Below are 27501 nucleotides of genomic sequence, written 5' to 3' on the forward strand. Positions count from 1 at the left end.
GATTTATGCGGATGACGCTCACATGTTCCCCGCAGGATCTCGACAGCTGCCGCCTGCGGCTAGACCCCGAGCTCGGCCGCCATCGCTACGAGAGGAAGATCAGCTTCGCAGGCATTCTTGATGACGAGGACGGGCACGACTCTCTCAACAGCAGCAGCCACACGTTGAAGTCTGACACCACCGGTGATGAAAAGAAGGCCCCGGAAACTCAGGGTGAGACCTGAAGGCATACGCACGCGTAGATTTTGTAGCACAAGCGCCTTTTCGAGTCTTCCTACCATCCATTGTTTTAAAGATATTTCATTCTTTCAGCTGGCCTTAAATTCAGTTGTCCTCTTCTGTCCTTAACATGTACATATTTGTAAGAAATCTCTCCCTAATTTCCATCCTCCGCAGCACCCATCAGGAAGATTCGTATAGGAGGCTCTCGGCTGCTTCAGATCAAAGGGGCGCGCAGCTTCCGTGTGAAGAAGGGAGGCTCGCTGTCGTCCATACGCCGAGCAGGGAGCCTCAAAAGCACCAAGATGTCTCGCCAGGACTCTGAGTCCGAGAACGAAGAGGGTTTATTGTCCCAAACTCAAAGCAGGGACACAGTTACTGACATTGGTAAGTTGTGGACAAAGATGATGTTGAGGAAGATAAGATAAGATAAGATAAGATAAGATAAGATAAGATAATCCTTTATTAGTCCCACAACAGGGAATTTTGCAAGTCGTTTTTTGTCTTGTTTAAAAACACACTTTTATTGAAACTGGTGATAATTTTGGTTGATCTTAATTAGTTTTATGGAATTTTTTGGGACTTTGGGACTAAAGCATGTTGTTTATTGTTTTGAAAAGTGCTCCATTAATAAATATCATTATTATTATATTTTATTATTGTTGTGTAATGATAATGTGTGTTTCTGTTGCAGGTAGTCCATTCAGCACCAGTGAGCCCAGCATAGAGCCGGAGGGCCAGGGCTCAGGAGGAGCAGAGGACAACTACCACCGCAACATGTCCTGGCTCCATGTACTGTATTTATTGTGTGCGTATTGTGAGCCCATGTGTTCCTTCACTTCATACTGACTTCCCCTCGTGTTTATTTCTCCAACTCCTCTCTTGGCTTAGATCATGATCCTGCTGTGCAACCAGCAGAGTTTCATCTGCACCCACATCGACTTCTGCCACCCGCACTGCTACCAGCACCACAGCCGCTCCTGCGCCCGTCTGGTGCGAGCCATCAAGCTCGTGTATGGCGAGACGGTGGACAGCCTGCGGGAAGACAGCGCCTCCTCTGGTAACATCGGGGCACGTGCAAAGAAAACCAAAGAGGTGCGATTTGCAAAGCGTATCTTTCCTGTTTTCGGTGGAGTAAATGATTCGATAGAGCAGTTATGGGAGATTCCTAAGTCTTTGTTGCCCACAGTGTTCAGACAAGTCGTGTCTGAGGACCCCGTCCATGAAAAGAAGACCCACTGACTCCAACACAGAGGGGAAGAAAGACACAGGCATGCTCAAGTACATCCGCAACCAGGTGAATTATTATTTTTAATAAAACAGAAGTCCGAAAGTGTAACCAAGTTGGGATTTATTGTAAATCAGGGTTTAATCTTTTAGACGTAAATGTTTGTCACCCTTGGATCTCATTCACATGATAGTTACCAGTATAGCTCTTTGCTGTTAATAGCTGTTGTCCTCTATAGTGACTTTATTTTCTCTCCCTTAGGTGATGAGCTTGTCACCGGCGCCACTCTCGCTGCTAATCAAAGCGGCTCCCATCTTGACTGACGACATGTACGGCGACGTCCAGCCTGCAGCCTGGGAGCTGCTGCTCAGTGTGGACGAACATATGGCAGCTGCCGCTGGTGAGACAGGCTGTGCATCACTTGTATATTAGTTGGGTTAGGGTTTGGTTAAAAACAATCCCAGGGTTTAATCAGTCTACATTTTCCTCTTGCTTCATGTCCTTGTGTGTTCACCCTCTCACTCCCAGCGGCCATGTTCCTCCTGTGCGCGGTCAAGGTCCCAGATGCGGTGACCGAGATGATGATGGCGGAGTTCCAGCACCAGGAGGCGTGTCAGCGCATCAACTCCATCCTGAAGTTTTACACGCTGTGGCGTTTCCGCTACCAGGTGTGGCCCCGCATGGAGGAAGGAGCACAGCAGATCTTTAAGGTGGGAACAGTGTTTTTTTTCCACACTATTTTTACAGTAAAGCTTTTCAAGCTTATGTCAAATATAAATAATTCAAATTATGAAGGACAAAACAAAACAATCCAAACAAAAGAACATGCATTGGCTCAAATCAAACAACTCAGTCAAAGAAAAGTGGCAGGTCGCAGCCATCTTGGTATCCTAATTTCAATTTTAAACCAAAAAATTGACACATTTGCACACTTGCACATGATTCTTTACCACATCTGGGAACATAAACGACATTGTTGTGCATTTATCTCGTTTCAGATCCCTCCGCCCAGCATCAACTTCACCCTCCCGTCTCCTATACTGGGAATGCCCTGTGTCCCCATATTTGACCCCCCGTGGGTGCCACAGAACACTGGCAGCGTCCAGGACCCAATCAATGAAGACCAGTCCGTAAGTCTGAGCCTAGTTTTAATCGTTTGCCCAGTACGTTTACTCATGATTAACTTTACCAACAGTGATAGAAATGTGTAAGATGTTTTCAGGAATACTGGTCTTTAGCAAGCTTGTTATTGTTGTTAATTTTGATGACCATAATATGTGAATAATGCATACAATATGATTTTCAAATGATCCCATGACTGTGACACCACTAAGGTCACTTTAGATTCAATATAAATGTAAAATTAAGGTAATTATTGTTATTCTCTCGTCACATTTTTATGAAGCTCATATAATGCATTACAGCATATCACTCTGATGCATTTATAGTGCTTTATGATGGTAGTCATCGTGATAATGTCTTATTGTGAACATTAATTTATGACCATTCATTAAAATCTGGATGTCACGCACTTCAAGACTTAAAAGGTCAATTTAATATATTATATCTTTTCATAATCACCATTATAATGTGACATAATGTTATGGACAAATGTGTGGTGTTTATTGTTATGACACATTCTGAATATTTCTGAATGGTTATAGATATCCTCACATTATAATACATTCTAAGTGTATTTCTAATTCACTATAGACATGGGCATTGCATCATATACTTACTATACTTAGAATATCTTTACAATGCTGTATAAATGTGTAACAGAAACAGGCTATTTTATGAAGATGTTGCTTCACAAACAACATTTTCAAATCATGAACCACAACAAAAGTATTTTAAAAGAAATGCAGTTGACATGTTTGACACATCTAGTTTATATAACAAACTCCAGCCAACACTGAAAAGATACATTGCAATGCAGTTTAATCCAGGTTAGTGAAAGTATATATAAATATGGCTCGAGAAAAACAAGGGTAATGAGGAAAATATAGTTGTTTTGTGTGTGTAATTTGTGAGTAAATCAGCCCTTTGAAACGCAACATGGTGACACTTAAAGAGTCCGTTTCACCAAAGTTCAAGTATTTTAGTCTTTTAAAGATTGAAATTTAACTCCATTCAAGTGTATTTGGTCCTAATCAATAATTTGTGTTAAATTAACACTAATAGTGTTGTACAATTGACTACGTTTTACTCCACAATCAAAGGCAACACACATAATGAACTTGCTTTAAAATAATTTGCTATTGCTTTGCGATGCTGATTTGAACAACTGCACCAAGAAATTAGCTAATAATATTATACAAACACTTTTTTTTTTCCCTTTTGATTTAAAGTAGTTTCTTGGTGTTTCCTTTAAATTCTTTTATTTATTTATTTTTTACATTTTTGTGTTTAAGCATGATTATCTTAATATGTTTTATGGATTTTGATGACGACCTGCGAGCACTTGTTCTATAATTTATCTATCGACTGTCTTTGTTTTTAGTACTCCACATTAATTCAGTCAGTCCATGCCATAGTAAGTTGGTATTTCTGTCCGGATGTTTGTGCTGATGCATCTTGTTACCGCAGATCGATAAAGACAGATTTCACCATTGTGGTGTTTTTTGCCCATTTTCTTAGCAGTGGGTGTAAAACCAGGGCAGTCCCATGGGTCATTTCAGACCTTTGCATCTTAATCAGTGAAAACACATCACACTGAAAAGGCAGAATGAAAAATAACAGCATGCATCAGACATTCAGACATTTTGTGCGTGTTGTGCTGTTGATGCATGGTCATTAGATGAGAATGACTTTGCTGTGTATGTTCTCCCATATCACGCGTTCAGCCTATTGAGACATATATGTATGTGTATGAGCACTTGTGGGAATGCTGTGAGGCATTTACTGTACACACGATACAGTAAATTCTCCAAAGTCCAGTCTGAATACTTTTATTTGTGTCACAATTCTTAACAATCCTGATTCCTTACTTCGCTTCCTCATGACGCTTGGGATGGAATTAGAGCATGAGACGAATGAGCTGGAGGAGAGTTACTGTATTAACGTGTCCAGGCATTTTACATTAAATGAAAAAAAAAAAAATGCTCCTCTCGTGTAAGTGTAAGCCTAGAATAGCTGTGCACACACGTTTCCTGAAAGATTGAAACTGTCCATCTGGATTTAATTTGTGCTTCTCCTCATTCAGAACTCCCTTGTATGTCTGCACCTGCTGTCTCTACCACGTGTCGCTTTTCCAGCCAACGTCACTCCTTGTCCTTTTCTTTTTCTTTCTTTTTTAGAAATCGTTCTCAGCGCGGGCGGTGTCGCGCTCCCACCAGCGAGCCGAGCACATCCTGAAGAACCTGCAGCAGGAGGAAGAGAAGCGGCGTCTGGGCCGCGAGGCCAGCATCATTACGGCCATCCCTGTGGCTCAGGAGTCCTGCTACGAGCCCACGTGCAGCCCGCCGCCTGAGCAGGAGGAAGAAGGTGGGGCACATAGAGATGTCTCATGTCACGGAATTATAGTTTTTTGATATTATATCATGATAAGGTATCTGTGATGACCTTTCCTGGTTTTCAAGGCTCTTGCAATTGATAAATATCACATTTATTGTGTTGAATCAATTTATTTATCATATAAATTGATTCTTTAAATTATAATTTAAAAAAGTCACTTTAACAACATTTTAAGCCTAATAATTTGTGTTTTAGCAGAATTTGACCGTATTTACAGGCAATTTCATTCACATACTCGCGTAAATATCCTACATTTAACATTAAAAGGCCAAATAAATAAGCCAGGTATTGCCAAAATTATATTTAAAAAGTTACTTCATAACACTTCTTTCATTTTAAGCCTAATAATTTGTGTTTTAGCAGAATTCAACCATATTTATAGGCAATGTCACGCACATTTAACATTAAAAAGCCAAATAAGAAAATCAGGTATTGACAAAATTATATTTAAAAGTCACTTAATAATCCTTGTTTAATTTTAAGCCTAATTATTTGTGTTACAGCCGAATTTGACAAATATCTATAGTATAAGTATAAGTGAATCAGAATTTCTGAGATACTTACAAACATTTCTGAGAGCAAAATAAAAATGCTTTTATAAGTAAAAAAGTATCAGTTTGGTGTCCGTGATACTGGCCAAATTCCAAATTTGCTGTATTGCACACTGCTATATGACCGAGGCGCTGAGTGCTCTGTGTCCTGACAGTATGTTGTTCTTCTCTGCGTATGTGTCGGCCGTGTCGGACATTGATAACGCCAGCAGAAGAAGTGGTGAACCTGACATCGCGCCGCCTGTCCGTCAGCCCCTCCTGCGCCTCCAGCAACTCCCACAGGAACTACTCTTTCCGCCGGGGCTCTGTGTGGTCGATGCGTTCGCTGGCCAGCGCTGAGGGTAGGAAAACACAGAATCGACCTGGACAGGAAATTATTTACTATATAAGTTCCTTTGTTTCCTCATTCGTCAAATAAATCTTTAATATTTTTTTTCTGTATTTGCCAGATGAAGAGAACACAACAGAACACACTCCCACTCACCACATGCTACAGCCACCTCAAGCTGTCTTCCCAGCATGCATCTGTGCTGCCGTTCTACCAATTGTGCACCTCATGGAGGATGGGGACGTTCGAGAGGACGGTGTGGCTGGTAGGTTGCTCTTAATTAGTAATCAAAAGTGTGCTCTACCTTTTTAATATGTGTATGAGTCTTGTTATTCAGTATTTCCTCTAAAAATAGAAAACAAACTTAACTTAAATTTATTTAATTTATTTTTTGCTTTATTTTATATAAAGTTATGTACAAAAACAATGTACCGATGCAGCAGGAGATTGTTGCCTGATGTAGCATATAGATTAAATGAGATTTTACAAATTAACTCATATTCTTTGTTTTGTTTCTTTTAATACTTTCACTTAAAAAAAAAAATAAGAGTATTATTCATTCTCTCCTCGTGGTTCTGCAGTGAGTGCCGTGGCACAGCAAATCCTCTGGAACTGCCTGATTGAGGATCCGGCCCTGGTTCTGCGCCACTTCCTGGAAAAGCTAACCGTGAGCAACAGACAGGTAAACACACACAATTTTAAGTTTTACTCCTTTATTTTCTCTCTGTTTCTAAATTATGTTTATACATACATTTGTGTTGTATATTTGTATTTTTAATGGTGACAAAAAGCTGCATTGCATTATTTATATGGGCCATTCTACCGAATTCGTGCAAAGTCCAGAGTTGGAAACACATTTTCAAAAGTTGTTTTTTTCCAAAAACCTTGTCCATACATATATTGTACCATATTTCTATGGTACATATCTAGTAAAGGCGCAGTCAAATTTCATATATTAATGTCTGCCTGTTCTTGAAATGTTTTTCAACTCCTGAAATTTGTCACTACCGTAACACAGCAACACACTGCAATAAAAACCATTATATTAATCTGTTAATATTGTGTGTCCATACACCCTCTAAAGAATAATTTTAGTAATTTATTATGAAGGGTTTTACAACTAAATCACTTAAAATTATTTTTTAAACAATATTTCAAAGTTTATTTTCTAAGACTCATCAAAATTGAAATGCAATCTTTTTTGTAAAATGAATTACACTGATCATAGAGATCTCAGAGTTCATTAGTTATTACATTGAATGTATATTTAACCAATAGTTATCATAAAATGTTATTTAATGACTCAATTCTTATTTTATTTTACAAAACATTCAGTGTTACGGTAGTGACCGCACTGTTACGGTAGTGACTGCACTGTTTTGCTTGTGACCACAGTATTTTGTTTGCAAGGTTGTATTATATCCCCTAAACCTTATTGCTTAATATTAACTCATAACCTGCCTTTTAATGTGAATTTTACAAACACAAATGTTATGTCTCTGATATGTGAACTTTAGATGTGGGTTGTCTGCAGTCGTGTTGAGAGCTGCCTGTCGGAGCTGCCTAGTGTTTCTCTGAGCATAGAAACAAGATTGTATTTTCTGAGCAACCTGCTTGTCAATGCGCTTCTTAATCCATGTTTCTCTTTATAATTGGCAGACTTGTATTTTTTTCTGCAAATTGTGCATGAGTGTGTTATGGAAAAGAAGGGTCTTTCTGATATGCGCAGGAACTCTGTGCTTCCATACTTCCTTCTGAGTTTTTGTTCTTGCAGAACATTTTGACTTCTCTGGCCTCATGCACAATCTATGGCACCGTTTTCTATATTTTTCTTTCTTCCATTCAAGTTTATTTTTCTGTGGTCACGCATTCCAACGTCTCTTATTAGTCTCACTAGAAGTGCGTGGAGTAACAGTCTCACTAGAAGTGCGTGGAAGGTGAGGCGGCATGGGAGAAGGCGTGGCAGAGGGTGTGGGAGGTGGGGTGGAAGTTGTGCACAATCTCTCCATCTCTCTTTGACTTTTCACCAATAGCCTGTGATGTTGCTGTCTTTTTCGCCATGATCTTCTGACCTTCCTTTGCTCCCTGTCAGATAAATCACTGATAGATTTGATCTTTCCTCCTTTCTTTCGTTTCTAGTTTCGTTCTCTTTCCTTCTTTCCTTATCATATCAAACATTATTTAGCACTCTGAGATTCTTAAGAATGAAATGTGCTTTACAAATCAAATATAATAACAATATTATTATTATTATTATTATTATTATTATTATCATGTTTAATGAGTATAATGTAATAATAATGATGAAAAATGTCCTTAAATATGTGGAACAGTACACCATAATGATTATGTCACAACCGTAACGTTACAATTCGTTACGGTTGTGACTGTTACGGTTGTGACATTTTTAGCTAATTCCTAGCATAACTCAAACATGCTAACAAGTAATTGGCTAGGAACAGATGTTTGAACAGTTGTACACACAACAAAACATAATATTTTGTTTTGAGCCCCCAAAAGTGTATTTACTTGGAGATAATATGTGTACGGTTGTGACAATTATTAATGTAACATGCTGATTTTCAGACTTTGGAGCCCATTTACTTAAAAATTATGAGAGGTAATATCTCACCATGCAGCCATGAGGGACAGGGATGCAGTGTCATTTCTTGGTCAGAAATTCTGGGGTGTGACTAAAACCAGGCTCCACCCATGTGGTAAAACAACTCGTGTTACGGTTGTGACATGAAAGTGTGGGACAGCATTTTTTAAAGCATGTTTTGTAATTTAAAAAAAAACTTCAAAATGAATCTAAATGTTTTACATTCTGTTTAAAAGAAACCAAACATATATTTTAAAATACACCATTGGAAAAAATGACAAAATTCTTTTAAGTATTATTTTTATGGATTGAAATTTAGGGCTTAGAGATTGGGACAACTACTTCCCAATAGAAAGTACCTAGGAAGGTAGCATAAATGATGATTTTGTATATATTTAGCTTAATTACTAAATAGTTACAGTCTTGTGTTTAACTAGATCATAACATCATCTTAGTAAATATTGAAGGTCTGAATTCTTAATTGTTTTGTTAAATATTTTTTTTATTGTGGGACAGCAATTTGCACGAATTCGGTAGAATGGCCCATATATGAATAGTGCTATACAAATGAAGTTTTGATTGATTGACAGCATCACCCATGTTCCTTGTGTTTTAAGGACGAGTTGATGTACATGCTGAGGAAGCTGCTGCTCAACATCGGAGATCTGCCGGCTCAGACCTCTCACATCCTCTTTAACTACCTGGTAAAGTGTCTCCATTTGTCTTCCGTTTAAACTTTCCATCATATCCTAATCTCGTCTTCCTCCTCCTCTTCCTCCTCCTCCCAGGTTGGTCTGATCATGTACTTTGTGCGGACTCCCTGTGAGTGGGGCATGGACGCCATCTCAGCCACACTCACCTTCCTGTGGGAGGTGGTGGGTTATGTGGAGGGGCTGTTCTTCAAAGACCTGAAGCAGACCATGAAGAAGGAGCAGTGTGAGGTCAAGCTGCTGGTCACTGCGTCCATGCCAGGTGTGTTTATTATTATTATTATTATTATTATATTTATTATTATTATTAGTTTTATTTTATTATTACTATAGACATAAAGAGTAGTTATTTGTTGTGAAATGAATGCCGCACACACATTAACCACACTGTATTCTTGTGTTGTGTTGAAGCAGGAACCAAAACTCTGGTGGTGCACGGGCAGAACGAGTGCGACATCCCAACACAGCTGCCAGTGCATGAAGACACTCAGTTTGAAGCCCTGCTGAAGGTAAAGACGCTGTAGATGAGATTGGCATCTTTTTACTGATGTTAAAATATCAATTATATTTGGTAAATATCGTTCTTTATCCACACAGGAGTGTCTTGAATTTTTCAACATACCTGAGGCCAGATCAGCGCACTACTTCCTCATGGACAAACGATGGAACCTCATCCATTATTCTAAGGTAGCAACAACCAAGAGACAAAAGTGAGGAGGGGATTAGTTCCTCTTGGTTTAAAGATTAACAAAAAATAATTAAATGTTTCTATCCATAGACATATGTAAGAGACATCTATCCCTTCCGGAGGTCAGTTTCTCCTCAGCTCAACTTGGTTCACATGCTGCCAGAGAAAGGACAAGAGCTCATTCAGAAACAGGTGGGAAAGTTAAAAAGAAACACTCATCCACGTCTCCTTTTTGTGTCTCATTCTGGTTTTTTTTGTTTTTTTTTACCTTTGCCTTGCAGGTGTTTTCCCGTAAACTGGAGGAGGTGGGCCGTGTCCTCTTCCTCATCTCGCTCACGCAGCACATGCCGGCTGTGCACAAGCAATCCCACGTCTCCCTGCTGCAGGAGGATCTGCTGCGTCTGCCGTCTTTCCCACGCACCGCCATCGACGCAGAGTTCTCACTGTTTAATGAGCCGCAAGGTTAGTTAATGATAAATAGAGATGTAGACACTGTAGATTTAGATATATACGATGTTGCTATAGATTAAACCCTATATTGTGCTGCCAACCCCTCTCTCAGGTAAGGAACTGTTTGGACTAGACACTCTCCACAAAGTGCTGTGGATCAAGCTGCTGGAGGAGATGTTCCTGGGCATGCCCAGTGAGTACCCGTGGGGCGACGAGATGATGCTCTTCCTCAACGTCTTCAACGGGGCGCTGCTGCTGCACCCCGAGGACAGCGCCCTCCTCAGGCAGTACACGGCAACGGCCATCAACACCGCTGTCCACTTTAACCATCTGTTCTCCCTGAGTGGCTACCAGTGGATTCTGCCAACCATGCTGCAGGTACACATCATGGAACTGGTGGAATTGTACTTTTCAGACATCAGGAAATGTCCTTTTATCCCCCACCATGTTTTGTTTGCTTTAGCACAATTATCAGTTTAGCCTGAGTCCACCTACTGAATTATATAAGGCCGTGTGCAGGCTAAATGTGAATTATAGTAGTGAAGTGGAAAATCAGAAATTGAAGATGAGGAAAAGCTGACATAAAAAGATAGATAGACTTTAATGATCCAAAAAAAAAGCAAAAATCTTGAGTATTGGGCACATACAAGTTTAAAATGTAAAATATTGGAGATAAGATACAAAAACATTTATGAATAAAGAATAAAATATTGAAAGCATTCAAAAAATCACAAGATTGGGCATAAAGTTAGAATACAAATAATACAAAAGAATTAAAGATAAAATATATGATCATACTACATATAATAATCATTAAAATGCAACATCATTTGCGGGGGTGGAGTGGCTCAGTGGTTAACACCGGTACCCTATGTGCGAAAAACATCATGGTCGCAATGGTCGCAAGTTCGATTCCACCCCTCGCTGGTTCTACTCAATTCCATTGTAAGTCGCTTTGGATAAAAGTGTCTGCTAAATGTATTGTAATGTAATGCAAGAAACAATGAATACTGAGTGTATAAAGGTGCAAAGGTACCAGCATTTGGAAACAAGGTAAACAGGTTTTGTTTTTTAGTTTTTTGTATAGATGTTGCTTCCTAATGCGTCGTATGTGTCTGCTGTATGTCATCAAAAACTTTATGATGCTGCACAGGAACATTTGCACAACATTTGCTTCAAACAGAGCAACCAGATTTTGAACTTACCCATGTGTGTCGTTGTGACAGGTCTATGCTGACTATGAGAGCAATCCTTTACTGAGGCAGGGCATTGAGTTCTGCTGCCGACAGTTCTACATCCTCCACCGCAAACCCTTTGTCCTGCAGCTGTTTGCAAGTGTGGCTCCGCTGCTAGAATTCACAGTAAGGATGACACACGTCCTCATAGACCATCTGCCGTCAGTTTTTGCGCAATCGTTCCAGCTACAATCCTGACTGTCTGCATGTGAATCTGTCCTCAGACCAGCACGAGCACTGGTCTGTCTAAAGGAGTCTCAGCCCAGTGTCTGTTCGACCTGCTCGTCTCTCTGGAGGGTGAGACTCAGGACGCCCTGGATGCTCTGGAGCTGGTCAAGGCTGAGAAACCGCTGCGCTCTCTGGGTAAACTGTCTGCCATATTACTCAGGTTTATTAAAGTTTGCCTGTATGAGGTATTGAACCAACCAGACACTCACTCTCATTGATAAAAAAATTGCTGCCAGCAGGGCAAAACCTTCACCTGATGAAATCTATATCTATAATATCCCAAATACTATATATGAATTTGTTTGCTGCCCATCCTACCATAAACAACTTTTTCCAGCTGGAAATTGACGTTTCTAAATCTCCTGCACCAAACTGCATATGGAAAATCATAATTTTTAGCTTAGGGACATAAGTCTACTGCTGCTCCTTTTTTTTGTCTCTTAGATAAAGAGTCACGATAGATGCCTATCATGGTCACCTCAGTTAGATTTTATTTGAAAGAAAATACAGCAGCGTGTCTACTTCCCACGTAGACTGATGCTGTTTGGAGCCAGCTGCTGGATTATTATTGCCCTGTTTTATACAACAGCGATACAGAGTGTGCTGTTATATTGTAGCACGGTCTGGTTCAGCAGCGTGGCGGTAAAACTCAAAGCCAAACTGCAAAATCAAATAAAAATCTCTGCAAAGGTCATCGGTGAGGCACACAGAAAAATTATGATCAGGCTATAGCTAACTCCATCTCCGACGACTCCAGAATCCCCCAATCCATCATGTTGCTGAACCAGAATCATTGAATGGTTAAAAAATAACATCAAGCCTATGGACCATTAATATCGTCAGTTTGTGTATGTCTAACCTGTATTTGTATGAACTGCAAAATGACTCTCAGTAAAAACTGTATTATATATATTGTGTATTCTTTGGGCAGATTTCTGTTATGGAAATGAGGACTTGGCCTTTTCTATCAGCGAGTCCATCAAACTGTGTGTGACTGTGGTCGCTTATGCTCCTGAATCCTTCAGGAGGTAGGGAGACACACACACACACACACACACACACACACAAAACCGCATCATGGATTATTTCTCCCTCTTCTTCCCATGCTGCACCTGTGTCTGACCCACAACAATTAACCGTTCTGTGTAATATCCCCCAGTCTCCAGATGCTCATGGTCCTCGAGGCCTTAGTTCCCTGCTTCCTCCAGAAGCTGAAGAGTAACACAGTGACCATGGAATCTGCATCCGCTGCCAGAGATGAGATCGCCGCCATTGCTGCGCTGGCTACGTCACTGCAGGCCCTCCTGTACAGCTCAGAGACCCTAACGAGGTTCGACAAACATCAGAATCTTTGCTGTAGGTGATGTCTCTTTTTATAGATGCTCCTAATATTTTGTATTGTCTCCACATTTCTCACAGACCCATGACAGCCCCACAGTTGTCCCGCTGTGATCAGGGTCATAAGGGAGGAACGACTGCCAATCACACCATGTCAGGAGGTGTCAACACCAGGTCAGCACTTTATTTGTGATAATGATTTAGGAGTCCATTAATGGGATAGTTCAGGTATTTTGATGTGTGATTGTATGAGCTATTAACACATTACACATTTTCTCTCTCACACCAAAGTCCATTGAGAAAATCGGAGATTTTACACCACAGCACACAAGAGTTGTTGATCCACTGCTACCTCAGAAATTGAAAATGTGTGGTATTGTGACTTCGGTGTTTGAAATCCTTTGTTTGGATTTACCCAAATGACACAAACTTGCCAAACGTGGTAGCAGTTGACCAGCAGCTCCTGTGTCCCTGCAGGTTAAAATCATTGACTTCCTCTATGGGCTTTGGCGCAGGAGAGTTAGTGATGCACAAACTTCTGTTTCCAGTGAGAAAAGGCTCTTTAATGGTGAAAAAAATGGCAAACATAGTCTTACAATATTGTAGATTGAAGCAGGCAGTGAATGTCTGAGTTTTTATAGTCCTGAGATCTTGTTTCTGTTCCCAGGGACAACCTCCACCTCCTGGAGGAGGGTCAAGGAATGCCAAGGGAGGAGCTGGATGAGCGCATTGCCAGGGAGGAGTTTCGCCGGCCACGGGAGTCCCTGCTAAATATCTGCACCGAGTTTTACAAACACTGCGGACCACGGCTCAAGATCCTGCAGAACGTTGCCGGTGAGCCCAGGGTCATAGCCCTGGAGCTGCTGGATATAAAGTCGCACATGAGGTGATCGAATTTAAGTTACAACACTGTACAAACACTAAGGCTCCTCCAGTGGACACACACCCAGTATCTTAGTATCTCCTTTTACTTGTGGGGAGTTAGTTAGTTAGTTAGTTGGTTTCACATTTTCCTGTGGGTTAACAAAGATCATTTTTACCACTTTACGTGGACTAACAAACAAACACTTCACTTATCTATGGTTCCTCACTCCCAGGCTTGCTGAGATCGCTCATGCCCTGCTGAAGCTGGCGCCCTATGACACCCTGACCATGGAGAGCCGCGGGCTGCGGCGCTACATCATGGAGATGCTGCCCATCACCGACTGGTCGTCCGAGGCCGTCCGCCCAGCCCTCATCCTCATCCTCAAGCGGCTGGACCGCATGTTCAACAAGATCCACAAGATGCCCACGCTCAGGTGCGCTCGCCCACAGGCTTTATGCACCAGGTCTGTTGAATACGATCCCCCACTTCTTGCCGTCTCCCTGTGAGTGTATCGTGCTGTGCCAGTGCCATGGTGTGTACAGTAGATAAACGGCTTCTTGGCACTGTCCTCTGTCACGCTGCCTTCGTGGGTGATGTACCGTAAGTGCTGCTGTGGTGTGTGTTTTTGTGCACATGCAGAAACTGTGAGTTTGTGTAGCTGTGTGTACTAATATTAGCTCAATGGCAGTGTTCCCCCTGATTAATGGCTGCACTTAATACTGTTTATTGTATAAAAATGTGTTCACCTCAGTATTATCTGTGTAATATAACAAACACATTGGTATATATTAAAAGGTCCAGTGTGTAAGAATTCACATGGACTCAAACTCAGTACTCCACTTTCATACATTAGATGCACAGTATTACATACATATGCATGAAAAAGGCATTTAACTTTAAATAAACTAGTATGTAAAAGCAGAGGTTCCTAAACACCTGAGGTTTTAAACCTCCATAAAACCCCATGCCCAGATTTTAATATTTGTAAGAATGTAGTACATTAAAGTAACATTAAAATCAAAATCCTTTTCTCCTGTTATTAGTAATTAATGTGATAACCATTTTAACCATAACTAAAAAAGCCTGTGTTGTATTTTCAAAAAAGCAAACAGTAAAATGTAAATAACAAAATGGGATAACATATTTTATTAGACATAATTTGAACGTCTTTTAAGTTTTTATATTTTCCAAGAAAAATAACATTTGAAACAACAAAATTAATAAAAAAATAAAAAAAAGCTACATAAGGCACAAATCTAACAGATGACAAAGCCTTAAAATGTGTCTTTTCCACCATTTTGTTTCATGGCCACCTGTTTACCAGGTTTAATTTAATGATAAAAATAATAACTCATTATTGTGTCAGAAGGAACACTAGTCACAGGCGTGTGCTTCACACTAGGATCTGTTGCCGCACTGTTTAGCCGTCTTTGTCTGTGAGCTTTCACTATTCACTGTCAGTCTCAACATGGAGGTGATGTGATTGTACACGTGTTCATTCAGGATGTGATGGTTTGAAATCTATTGATCTATTTATGCCACATTCGAGCCATTTAAGGTGTCTCGTGACATGAAAGTATTTCATTAATGACAAAGTTGCTTTTATGTGTGTTTTTGGCCGTTGCTGTTGCACTCGTTGCACTTGTTCTCCAGGAGACAGGTGGAGTGGGAGGCGGCCAGCAGCCTGATCGAGGGGATCTGTCTGACCCTGCAGCGGCAGCCAATCATCTCCTTCCTGCCGCACCTTCGCTCGCTGATTAATGTCTGCGTCAACCTGGTAATACGCCAACCCTCCCCCCCATCTACGTTGGCCCTGAAGTGCAAATCATACGTGTAAATGGAAAAACCGGACAAAAAATAGGCAAAAACCTCACATTTCAAAACAAAATGATCAAAATGGCTGACTTCCTGTTGGACCTACCAAATTTGGCTCCTTCTAAGACGAACAGGTTCCAAGGGCTGTCTCTAGGGGGCATCCTTGAGCCATTTTGGAGATCGAGAATGATTATAAAGAGAATGATTATAAAACACAGGATTTTCGTTCATGAGTCTTCATGTCTGTTCACTCCTTTTGGTAAAAAAAAAAAAATCCTTAAATCCTCACACGACAGATAATCTCATCTATTTTATTGCATGATCATTTTTATTATTTTACTTACTGCTTATGTTTGTGTTCCTTACTGCTTATGTTTTTTAATTATATATATATACATGTATATATATATATATATATATATATATAAGTGCAGCTTGTTTGAAAATGGCCATATAATTAAAGGTATTATTGTTATTAATATTATTACAGCACATCTTAAGAGTCAATAGCAAATCACAAGATAAAACAGGAAGGAAATGCTTCATATTCATGCACAGTCAATCAGAGTCATAACTTGCACACAGTTTGCAATCACATTAGATGCTATGATTTGCACACCAGAGCCACCGCCGTTATCTCTCCTGCTTCTCCTCTTTTTGTTGTTTTAATAATTAAATATGCATGTGTTTGTGTGTGATGTCAGGTGATGGGTGTGGTGGGTCCCTCCAGCGTGGCAGATGGGCTTCCTCTGCTCCACCTCAGCCCCTACCTCTCCCCTCCTCTCCCCTTCAGCACAGCGGTCGTCAGGCTGGTTGCCCTGCAGATACAGGTTCTCTTCAATTAAAAAAAAACAAAATAAAACACATAAATAACAATTTAATATCAACTCAAAGACATTTTGTTTCTCCCACCATCTTATCCTAGGCCTTGAAGGACGACTTCCCACTCAGTCACGTGATCTCACCTTTCACAAATCAGGAGAGACGAGAGGGGATGCTGCTCAACCTGCTCATTCCCTTTGTTCTGACGGTTGGCTCTGGAAGCAAAGGTAAAAAATAAAATAAAATAAAAATAAGAATTAATGACCTCTAATGGTGAGACTGCAGACTGCACATTCTCCAACGCATCAGGGAAAACATACCAGAAAAGATGTTGTCCATAAGCTGATAACGTTACACCCATAGATACAGATGTTTAAAATGTTTATGTCTATATTTTTTAATTTTACAGTCTTCATTATTTGATCCATGTAATTGTATAACACAACAAACAATAAGTCAGTCATTCATTCATGAGATCCATCACATTTTGTAAAACTCCTGCATCAAATACTGTTGTCAGACACATGTTGGTAATTTACACAAGCTACACAACTTTAAAAACTAGTAACTTCCTCTGATGCTGTGGCTTTTTGATTCAGTCAAGTCATGATGGGGGAATCAAAGAACTACAAAGTGCATTTTAACAAAGGTCCAATGTGTAAGAAGTGAGCAACATCTAATGGTGGCCCTCACACTCCAGAAAGGATGTTGTTGTTTTTTGTTTGCATAGTAACATGCCTCCATAAATGAAGGCCCTTGCTTGAAGTACATATAAAAGTACTTATTCCAAAACTACAAAAAACAAATTATTTTTATTCTAAAGTAGTTATAAATCATAAATCCTATACACATTATTATGTTTTCAAAATAAAGTGTCTAATTTGGGCAATCATGTTACTTTTGCTGTTCCCAGTCAAGTCTGATGTCTTTGGTTTTATTTGATAAACCTCATTTTGACACAAATATTACCAAATATTAAATATGGCAATTACAGTTTTGATCATATTTGATAAAAACTATTGTCACATCTGTGTGTGTGTGTGTGTGTGTGTTGTTTTTCTATAGACAGCCCTCATCTGGAGCAGCCCGAGATCTTCCTGCTCCTCCAGACGGTCATCAACATCCTGCTGCCCCCTCGGATCATCTCCACCTCTCGCACCAAGAACTTCATGCTGGACGCCTCGCCCGCTCACTGCTCCACCCCGGGCGACGCGGGGAAGGATCTGCGCAGAGAGGGACTGGCGGAGTCCACCAGCCAGGCTGCGTATCTGGGTGTGAATGCATTCATTGTTCCCCAACAGGATAAAACAATGAAAGATACACACTTCGTTTGTTAATATCCATGTGTTTTTTTTTTGTGTGTTTGTGCAGCTCTGAAGGTGGTGCTGGTTTGCTTTGAGCGGTCGTTGGGAAACCAGTGGTACCGGCTGAGCCTGCAGGTGAAAGAGATGGCTCTGAGGAAGGTGGGAGGCCTCGCCTTTTGGGATTTCATTGACTTCATCGTCCGAACCCGTATCCCTATCTTCGTGCTGCTGAGACCATTCATCCAGTGCAAGGTAAAGGCCCACACAATTACACATTACAGCTATTAGTAGCTTGGTGTCAGTTCAAATGTATCACACGTTTCCAGCCACTGTTAATATGTGAATTTTCTTTCAGTATATTTGACTCTAAAATAAGCAAAGGTGATATTTGGTGTAAACCACAAGAAGGAACATTTGACACTGATCTGATTTGGTTTTCTGACAGGGTTCTAAATCATCACTACACATAGAATATGGGTTCAACTCCTGTCTTATTTTATACTAAATATTATGCCTACATTTTAGGATTGCCACAAATTCAGATTTAATAATCAAATCCTATCCTATAATCCCAGAAATGTAGTTTTGTTGTTGGAAAAAGTGAAACCCCTTAATTGTTTTAGGATGTTTTTTAATCAAACATCAGAATTTCTGTCGTTTTATGAAAGTCATTGCAGCCGTTGTTTTCCCCTGTAAGGATTTGTTTGAGGATAATTGGTATAAGAATTATGATTAAGATATTAGTTATGCATCGTTATGATTTGAAAAACTTGTTTTGCTCATATTATCCACTCAGTTGGTGTTTATCTATGATTTTTTAAGGACATTTTCAGGGGTTTTTATGCACTAATGTAAAAAATAACTAAATAATTCACTGCCTCACTCGTTCCATATTTGTGTGTTTTATAGTTGCTGACTCAGCCCGCCGACTCCCAGGAAGAGATTACTGCACGTCACCACATCGCCGACCAGCTGGAGCGACGCTTTATCCCCAGACCTCTGTGCAAGAGCTCCCTGTTCGCGGAATTCAACAACGAACTCAAGATCCTGAAGGAGGCTGTGCACAGCGGCTCTGGTCAGAAAAAACACTTGCACAACAGCCAATTAAAAAAATCTTTATTTCAGTATTGTTCTTAATGTCAATAATGCTGGTATTTAACAGCCTATCAGGGCAAGACGTCCATCAGCACAGTGGGCACCTCCACGTCAGCGTACCGCCTCAGTTTGGCCACGATGTCGCGCTCTAACACGGGCACTGGCACAGTGTGGGAGCAGGAGAGCCAGCCGTCACGCCAACCTTCCCAAGACACGCTCAGCCGCACGGATGAGGACGACGAAGAGAGTCAGCAAACGTTAACGTTTCACTTTTTTTTTTTTTTTTCCCACTCTTGCCACGAGGAGAATTAAGAGTGGAACTCACTGTCCCTCTCTCTCTGCAGATGATTCCGTGAGTATTCCCAGCGTGGTGAGTGAGCACGAGGCCTTCCTGCCCAGAGTGATCGCAGAGCGCCGTTTCTCCAGCCACGCCACAGGCTCTGTGACCTCGCAGCCTGACGCCCCGCGCAGCACCATGCTGCCCAGCCACAGGTAAAACTTATGATATACACAAATACCCACAAAAGCACTAACTAATCACTTTTCTTTAGCTGTAGTTTCATAGAATTAATTCACACCACTGGATTGTGGTGAATCAGACATCACCAAAACAAACACTTGGTGAAATTCTTCATTTTTAGTCCTGCAGATGGCGATACAGGACCAGAAAAGTTGTGCTTACATAAGAGAAATGACTGCGTTTTCTTGCGTACTGCGTAAGATAGGTAACATAGTATGTGTATTACTGTATGTGCAAAATGTACGTTGACAATTTTTAAGGTCATTTATTTAAGTGGTCACATATAAGAATATAATAATAGCTGTATATGAAAGAATCACTTCCTGTGTTTGGGAGAAACTGTAAATCCCAGGTGATATTTTACTTAGTTTTTTTAATTTAAGGTCATTTAATCTAGATTTTTCCAAGACGAGTCAGAATATACAGTATAAGTGGTGAGTGGGTCAACTGTAAAATCATATTTTTCCTCTTCTAACCCTGTGAGATCAATCCAATTTTGTTCCATTTCTGCTCATGTATTCTTAGGATCTTTGCTCCTCATATGTAATTTGATGATTGAACACTTCTGAACAGCATGAAGTCATTTCCCACTGCCACAGTCATTTTTTTCTATGTATATCTCTGTCGATTTACAATGTTCCTTATTCAACAGCCAGAGAGCAGCTCTGTAGAAATTGCTAAATTGCTGCTGTGACGGAGTAGAGACATCTTCTCCAGCTTAGTTTAAATGCCCTGCTCTCATAAGGAAGGCACTTGGGTGGTGATGGATCTCGACTAAACTCCCTAAACTCCCATTCTCCCCCTCCGCCTCCCCCCCTTTTTACAGTGAACCCAATGTGCTAGATGAGTCCCAGGGGCTTCTGCAGGAGGGTAACCTCTCTAGGTACAGTGGCCCTCTCTGTGTGTGTGTCCCGTTGGTGCGTTTTTTTGCATCTGTTCACCAGTGGGAGGGGCATTGCCTCAGGACAGCCCCCCTCTGTTGGCCGTTGATCACTCATCCACATCCAATCAAATCGGCTTGGGCCGTCACCCCCTCCACACTTACTTGTCTCTCTCACTTTCTGTGTGGCTCCTTGTCTCTGTCCCTTCCTCCTCCTCTTCCTCCTCCTCCTTTTTGAACTCCACACTGACCCTCATCCTCTCAGCTCATCTGCTGTGCTTATCCTAACCAGGCCCTCCTGCCTAAAGAAGAAAAAAAACAAAAGAGAGCCCCGCCAGTTGCCAGGAAGCTCAGCCTATGTTTCTCCTAGCTGTGGGTCTTTACAGTTATTGTGCCATCGCCAACGTCAGCCTCTCTTTCCCATCGGTGCCATGGTGTTTCATACTGTTTATGTGTTTATCAGGCTTCTCACTGATCAAATTGGGCGTCCGTCTCTGGATACCAATCTGTAGGGGCAAGGGGGAACTGGGGTGGCAACAAGGACACTTGATCTAGCCCATTTCACACTCTAAAGGTACAGCATGCAACAAAATAGGGGGTCTACTAAAGATATGTTATACTATCCATACGTATGTTTGTATGGGAACTTAATTGCTTTAAAATAAAAATAATTTGGTCTTTGTAGCCTTAGAACAAGCCTTTTATATGTACTTAAGGGAAGGGTCCTTCTTTAAGGAGGCCACCATTCTACTGCAAACCAGCCAGAGCATTTTGTGTTTTAAAGTGGCAATTGGTCGTGATGTCGCATCTAAACTCACTTTTTAAAGCATCTAGAAATTAATAAAAAAATAAAAATGTACATTATGTTTTAGTGAAGGAACTAGTAATTGCATCCATTAATTCCTCTGGAAATGATTTACTGACATTATAAATCAAGTAAGAAGAAGGGTCATTGTCTTTCAACCTGAGTTCTCTTTGCAACCAGAGTCGCCTCCTGGTGGCTATTTAGTATATTGTTCCTTCCAGATTGACATCACTGAGGAAACATCCTTTTCTGGTATGTCGTGCTTGGGAGAAGAGGGAGAGAAGGAGTTTGTTACAGTCCCTCCGTTTCCCAAATATGTCAGGGAACAGAGGTAGCCCTCGCATACCTAAAATTATATCACTCTTTTTCATAAGTATTAAGTTTCCTCATCAAATTTACAGTACACTCTGGCTGGTTAGTCTGTTGGCACTGCTGTAGAAAGATGGCAGCCTCTGTAATGCGAGGCCCGAAGGTCTACGAAATCCAACAGGTTTTTTTATTTTTATTTTATCTTACACACTTGTAGTCATTTCAGTTTCTGCCAATAAACCCTCCTAAATGTGACAAACTGGACATTTAAGAGTGAACAGTAAAAGTTAAATGACTGTACATTAATTCAATGACGAACTAAAGAAACTCTAAGAGCGCAAACATCTGCCAAGGCCACTTAGTTTCCCACCGTGTCAGTACACTCCCCCATCTCTTAAAACTCCTGATTTTGTTTCTGGATCATCGTCAAGATCTAATAATGTCTATTTTGGGCCATAACCTACATCACTTTGACATTTTAATCCAAATCTATCCTCTCACAATCAGACAAACGTTGCCAAAACATTATAACCTCTGATAAATATCAGTGTCTTGGGTCAGTTGCTGCTCCAGCCCCTACTATCCCCAGTTGTGTCCTCAGTGTATGAATCATGGCAGCTGTTTTGTTTTTCCTGCACTGTGATTGGATGTCTTGTAAACATACCGTATGTCCTGTAGTGAGTGAGTGTTAGAGTAGCAGCGACATCTCGCTGTATAGTCAAAGATGTGGTGAGCAGTAGTCGAGCACAGCTGAGTTATCAGATGCTCCGTGATCCCCTCATGGTTATGTATTCTTTGGGCGTGTGTGTTTGTGTGTGTGTGTGTGTGTGTGCATGTGCATGTGTGGTTAACTCAATCAGGGTTGCCAGTGTGCAGAGTGAACCGGGTCACCAGAACCTCCTGATACAACCGCCGCTTGGAAGAAAACGTGGCCTCAGACAGGTGATGACATCATGTGTTTATCACACAGATTTAACCACTTAATGACATCATGTTTGTCACCTAATCTCAACACCAGACAGGATGGAGGTGTTGGTCAATGGCGGCTCCATTTTAGTAAGTCTGTGTCACTTAGGTAAATCGGAAGAAAAGATTTCACCTACTTTCTCTATGGAGTTTGGTGTGGGAAGAGAGCGCTTCCACAACTTAACACAATCTTCAGGTTCCAATCAGAAAAGGCGATGTGATTGTTTAAGAGATCATAGACGTAAGCAGGCGTAGGTTTTATTAGGATAAGTGGCCATTTTATGAGTAATAAGTGGTCCCTGCTGGCAGCCATGTTATCAGTAAGTGTCCTGTTTCCAGGCTTGTTTGTGAAAAATGGAAAATGGAGGGCTTAACTCATGCTCTACAAAATCCATACTGAAAACGTGTAAATATGATGAATATTTAATTATTTTAATATTCAAATATAAGCAAATGAACACAAAGAAAACGACTCCAGCATCCTCAGCTTATCAGATCTCTTTGTCTCCTTCTCTGGAGTCCCATGGGCAGCCTCTTCCAAGCTCTTCTTGGCCACACATTAACCCCCAGCCTTCACTACAGACCAAGGAAGAGAAGGGTTATATACAGTATATATGCTAAAAAATAGCTGAATAATGTGGAATCTGTATGCACAGGTGCTTCGCAGATGTTAAATATTAATATATGCACTGCAATATGCATGGGAACCCTGACCCCTTTGTGGAAAATAAGCATTAAAAATAGCAAAAATGAAAACACTTATTAGATCTTAATGTTGGTGATGAGTATTTTATAGAAAAATTTGCCTTTTGTATTTTGGCATTTAATACACACGCAAATTGACAGAAAACTGGGTTTGTTTGTTTTTTACTTGAAATATTCAACTTTGCATCTGTCGCTGACCTGTAATGTGACTTTCCTTCAGCTACGGCGCCCCCTGCTGTCCATTCCAAAGAATGAACTGCGCGATCGAGCGGGCGCGCGGCTCTCCACGACGCGCAGGAGCATCCAGCCAAAGAACAAACCACTGGGTAACAAACGACAAACAGTCACACTTACCCTGCACTTCAGGTCAAGCGCACCGTAAACGTAGATTGAAATATTTCCCTCCGGCGTGTGCTGACTTGAACGTGTGCCGCCCTCCTCATTCACCCGTCTTTGTGCCAATGTTTGTCGTGCCACCTGCCACCAAACTGACTCTTCTCACTCTGTTCTGTCTCATGCCTTTTGTTTGCGAAATAAAGAAACTTTATTGGACTGTGAAGGTGAGATACAAAGCCTTAACTTCTTCTCCCCACACCCCTTTTATCTGCAACCTCACCCCCCAATAGGACGCTCTGCATGTCTGTCTTGCATCCCTTCCCCCAGTCCCTGTGTCCCCCTCCTGTCCCACCATTCCTGCCTCCACTCTCCTTTGGTGGTGCTGTTGTGTCAGCGACACGGCGAGCTAGTGCCGTCATCTCTCCGTCTTGTGCCCACAGCGCACGGAGACCAGAAGAGGTCGGTGACTTTCACGGAGACGTCAGCGGGGATGAGCAAGCCCCCAACTCCCAGCACCGTGGTGGACCCTCCGGGGGAGGACAAGAAGGCCAGTCCTGCTGCATCAAAGTCCCCCACCCTGGAAGTGCCCTCTGTCTCCTCAGCCACTGTCACGGCTGACCTGCACAGTCCCGCTCACACACAGGTGAGAGAAGCAGACACACAGGGGAGTATGTGTGAATTAAAATTAGATAGACGGCCTTGTTTCATTATTAACCCTTTCACACCGATGCCTCAAAATGTCCGTCTGGACTTTTTTTTTTGCTGAAAATGTCATGTGAGTAAATGCTTTTGCCCATTTTTCTTTCAATATCTGCCAGTTATTTACAATTTACTGCATGTTAAAATAGTGTATTCACAATTTAAAATGAAAGAAAAATAATACATTGTATTTAAAAAAACAAACAAACACTGTAGTTGTACATGAACACCAGGTTTTGCGTGTTAAACTTGAAATTTGAACAGTATAACACATGTTTAAAATAACCAAAAAATGGAAACTATGTACAGGCATTTCTCCCTTTCTGGTGATTTGCCGGCTTCCTGCAACAGCATGAGTGAAATTACCGTAATAACCACACGCTGGCTTTGATGTGCAACTTCATATTCATATATTATTGTGCTGAATTAGATTTTCTTCAGAACCGAAGAAATACATTTATATTACTATTTTAAGACTATTTTAAAAAGAGTTTATTTCCGCCCAGGTTCCTTCAGCCGTAAGCAGCAAAGAGAAGAGAGAGCAGTGGGGGCTCCGCAGCAGCCTCTCCCCTCCTCCCTCCATCTCCCGCCCCTCCACTCCAACCCCTCCACCACGCGTCTGCTCCCCATCGCCCCTGTCCCGAACCTGCTCCCCTCTCCCTCTCCCTCTGTCTCGCACGTCCTCCCCTCTTCCTCCACCACTCCCAGTACTGGGCGCGACGCCGGCCCCGGGCCCCCCACCGCCGCCGCCGCTGCCGCCGGCCCCACTCCTCCCTCCGCCTCCACCGGGGCCGCCTCGGATCAGAGAGAGCCCCGGGGACGAGGACACGACTGCGCTCCTGCCGCGCTGCGGCACGCTGCTGCACCTCAGCGAGGACGCCGGCACGGAGAACCCGCTCCTCGCCCCGCTGCTGTCCCCTCCCTCACCTCGCCGCACGCCCCTGCCGCTCTCGCCCGTTGACCTGGACCTGGACGAGTCCCATGTGTGAGAGCGCTGACAGGTGGTGAGGAAATATTACAAATATGACAATGTACGTTTAGATTTAAAGGTCCAGTCTGTGCGAATTAGGGACATGAGGATGTAGAAACATGGCAGCACAAAATAGCTGCCTTCATAAATCAAGACCATTGCTTAAAATACGTACAGAAACAGCTATATATGTATACATGTGTATATATAAAGATAGATAGATAAGCGGTTATACACTTCAAAAGTCTTCAAACCATCCTGAATCTTACGCACTAGACCTTTAAACCTATTGTTTATTTACAACACACTACATAAACTGGGGTTAGAATGTATGGAACGACCTCTTGTTCATCTCCATCAGTTAAAATATGGAGATTTCTGTTGTATTTTATGTCAAAACTCATAAATAATAGTCGTAGAGAAGGTTAAAGGATGATATTGGAGTAATTAACGTATGCCTCTAATAGATTTAAATATAATAAGAATAATACTAAGAGAGATATTGAATCTATACATGTTCCAAAAAGAAGATGATGCAGTTTGTGTGTGGGTGCAGTAAATTAAGAGCCATTATTATTATTAATCTGTGGGTGAAATTAGGGCTTGAAATAAGCGAGTGCAGTACAGATTATTTTAAAAAAATAGACACAATATTTTAATCCTGTGGAAAAGAAGCAAGACAGTAGATGTTTTATATTCTAGGAGATTCATTTTAGTTTGTCAATATGATAACAAAAATATATTTAAAAAATAATTAATAATTAATTAATCTATTTAAAGGGACACTTCACCACTTTTCTTTTCTGTTTTGCTGAATATTAGTAACCTGCACTATCTTGAATTCATTTATTTTGCACAATAGACACAAAATGACAACAATGGAAGAAAAATAGGTCTAGGATCTAAGAGCTTATCTGATATTATGCCAAGACTGCACTAAATACAAACAATTTATGGTCACAAAAGTAATAATAATAATTATGTGTGATAATATAAATAATAAATCTATAATGGAACATTTGGATGATGCAACTTTTATCTACATATAATCTATGTACAAAATAAATAAAGGTATTTAGTGGATTTCAAATATATTTATCTATAATGCTGGACAAAGCAACTTTGTCTGTTTTTTCTCGACCACAGCAGACAGACAGCTCTCCTTCATGTGCAATCATAGTTTTATTTTCTTTGTGACCAAAGACTATGAACATATTGTAGGAAACAGTAAATCTATAATCACATTCATCCTGATGTTACAGTGTTATTACGTCCCCTCCTCAGAAAGACTGTAGGGTTTTTTTATTCGATGCAGTAGTTAGGCGTTACCTCGTGGCTCATGTCATGCCTTAAAAAGATTAATATTAACACGTCTGTCAATATCAGTTTTGTCTGTTTTATATTTGTCGTGAAAACCTCATACATCCACTTTCTACTTGAATGTTTTAGGCCATCAACGGTTGCAGAGTGACATTGTTTAAACCATATATTTGCATATTCTGGTTTCCCAGCATATATATATATATATATATATATATATATATAATATCATTTATGTTTATGTGTTAAAAGTTTTACATTTTTGTGCAATGTCAAAGACGTACCATTAAAAGCTGGACTTATAAATGACATTTAGCTCAAATCTAGTGTGACAATGATGATAACAGTCTTGTTATGTGCCATACTTTACACCAATGCACTGTGAGTGTTCTTAGCAGCTTCTGTGGGTGTGTCCTTATATATTTAACTCAACCAACAAGTCAGTCTTTATGAAATAAATCCACTTTGTCTTGTCCTGTATGTCAACATTCTGCAAAAGACACACACTGTCCTGCTCAGTCAGTGCCAAATTATTATTGTACTGCATATTTTTCAGGGTTTTCAAGTATTTAAAGAAGTACAAAGAAGATGTTTGTGTGTCAAAGTTCCCCTTAAATGTAACATGTCTGTGTCAATAATGTCTTCTCTGTGCAAAATTGAAATAAATATACACTTTATGAGAACGTTTCTGAAATATCTGAATAAATGGATATCATTTTAGAAAAAACAATTCTCAATTACTTCAATTTTATCTTTATTTGCCGAAGAGATACATTTTTTTTATCTTTTTTAGACAAGATTTATCTAAAGTTACATTTTTGGTTTGTCCTTTAACTTTGTTGACTTTTTTGGCTCATTTTTGACGACATACTAACCTATGACTTTTTTCACCATTTTTGGACGACATACTGTACTATGACGTTTTTGAGTGATTTTGGACCACATACTAACCTATGACTTTTTTGAGTGATTTTGGACGACATACTAAAGTATGACC

The 27501-nt window shown here is 40.7% G+C and overlaps 1 protein-coding gene across 21 annotated transcripts in view; it reads left to right on the forward strand.

Moving 5' to 3' along the window:
• LOC122760061 (protein unc-80 homolog) overlaps positions 1–25942 on the forward strand; it is a 52310-nt gene extending 26368 nt beyond the window's left edge. For 7 of the 21 annotated variants that reach the window (XM_044015176.1, XM_044015146.1, XM_044015173.1 and 4 more), the window contains 39 exons: positions 36–213; positions 397–606; positions 914–1011; positions 1111–1314; positions 1409–1516; positions 1709–1847; positions 1976–2157; positions 2446–2577; positions 4747–4933; positions 5724–5855; positions 5964–6107; positions 6424–6524; positions 9062–9148; positions 9233–9416; positions 9566–9663; positions 9752–9841; positions 9933–10034; positions 10124–10304; positions 10405–10670; positions 11519–11653; positions 11752–11890; positions 12687–12783; positions 12915–13085; positions 13175–13267; positions 13761–13979; positions 14191–14421; positions 15612–15735; positions 16478–16603; positions 16699–16822; positions 17661–17867; positions 17967–18151; positions 18809–18974; positions 19062–19241; positions 19339–19486; positions 20341–20397; positions 22369–22450; positions 23400–23505; positions 23719–24158; positions 24721–25942. In XM_044015176.1, the coding sequence (XP_043871111.1) occupies positions 36–213; positions 397–606; positions 914–1011; positions 1111–1314; positions 1409–1516; positions 1709–1847; positions 1976–2157; positions 2446–2577; positions 4747–4933; positions 5724–5855; positions 5964–6107; positions 6424–6524; positions 9062–9148; positions 9233–9416; positions 9566–9663; positions 9752–9841; positions 9933–10034; positions 10124–10304; positions 10405–10670; positions 11519–11653; positions 11752–11890; positions 12687–12783; positions 12915–13085; positions 13175–13267; positions 13761–13979; positions 14191–14421; positions 15612–15735; positions 16478–16603; positions 16699–16822; positions 17661–17867; positions 17967–18151; positions 18809–18974; positions 19062–19241; positions 19339–19486; positions 20341–20397; positions 22369–22450; positions 23400–23505; positions 23719–24158; positions 24721–25203 (6336 nt within the window). In that variant the 3' untranslated portion in view covers positions 25204–25942. The remainder of the gene's footprint in view (positions 1–35; positions 214–396; positions 607–913; positions 1012–1110; positions 1315–1408; positions 1517–1708; positions 1848–1975; positions 2158–2445; positions 2578–4746; positions 4934–5723; positions 5856–5963; positions 6108–6423; positions 6525–9061; positions 9149–9232; positions 9417–9565; positions 9664–9751; positions 9842–9932; positions 10035–10123; positions 10305–10404; positions 10671–11518; positions 11654–11751; positions 11891–12686; positions 12784–12914; positions 13086–13174; positions 13268–13760; positions 13980–14190; positions 14422–15611; positions 15736–16477; positions 16604–16698; positions 16823–17660; positions 17868–17966; positions 18152–18808; positions 18975–19061; positions 19242–19338; positions 19487–20340; positions 20398–22368; positions 22451–23399; positions 23506–23718; positions 24159–24720) is intronic. The other 14 variants (XM_044015225.1, XM_044015243.1, XM_044015149.1 and 11 more) reach the window with 12 other exon arrangements.
• The last annotated feature ends 1559 nt before the right edge of the window (positions 25943–27501 follow it).

This window comes from Solea senegalensis, linkage group LG2 (assembly GCF_019176455.1).
Source record: "Solea senegalensis isolate Sse05_10M linkage group LG2, IFAPA_SoseM_1, whole genome shotgun sequence".
Classification (NCBI taxonomy): Eukaryota; Metazoa; Chordata; class Actinopteri; order Pleuronectiformes; family Soleidae; genus Solea; species Solea senegalensis.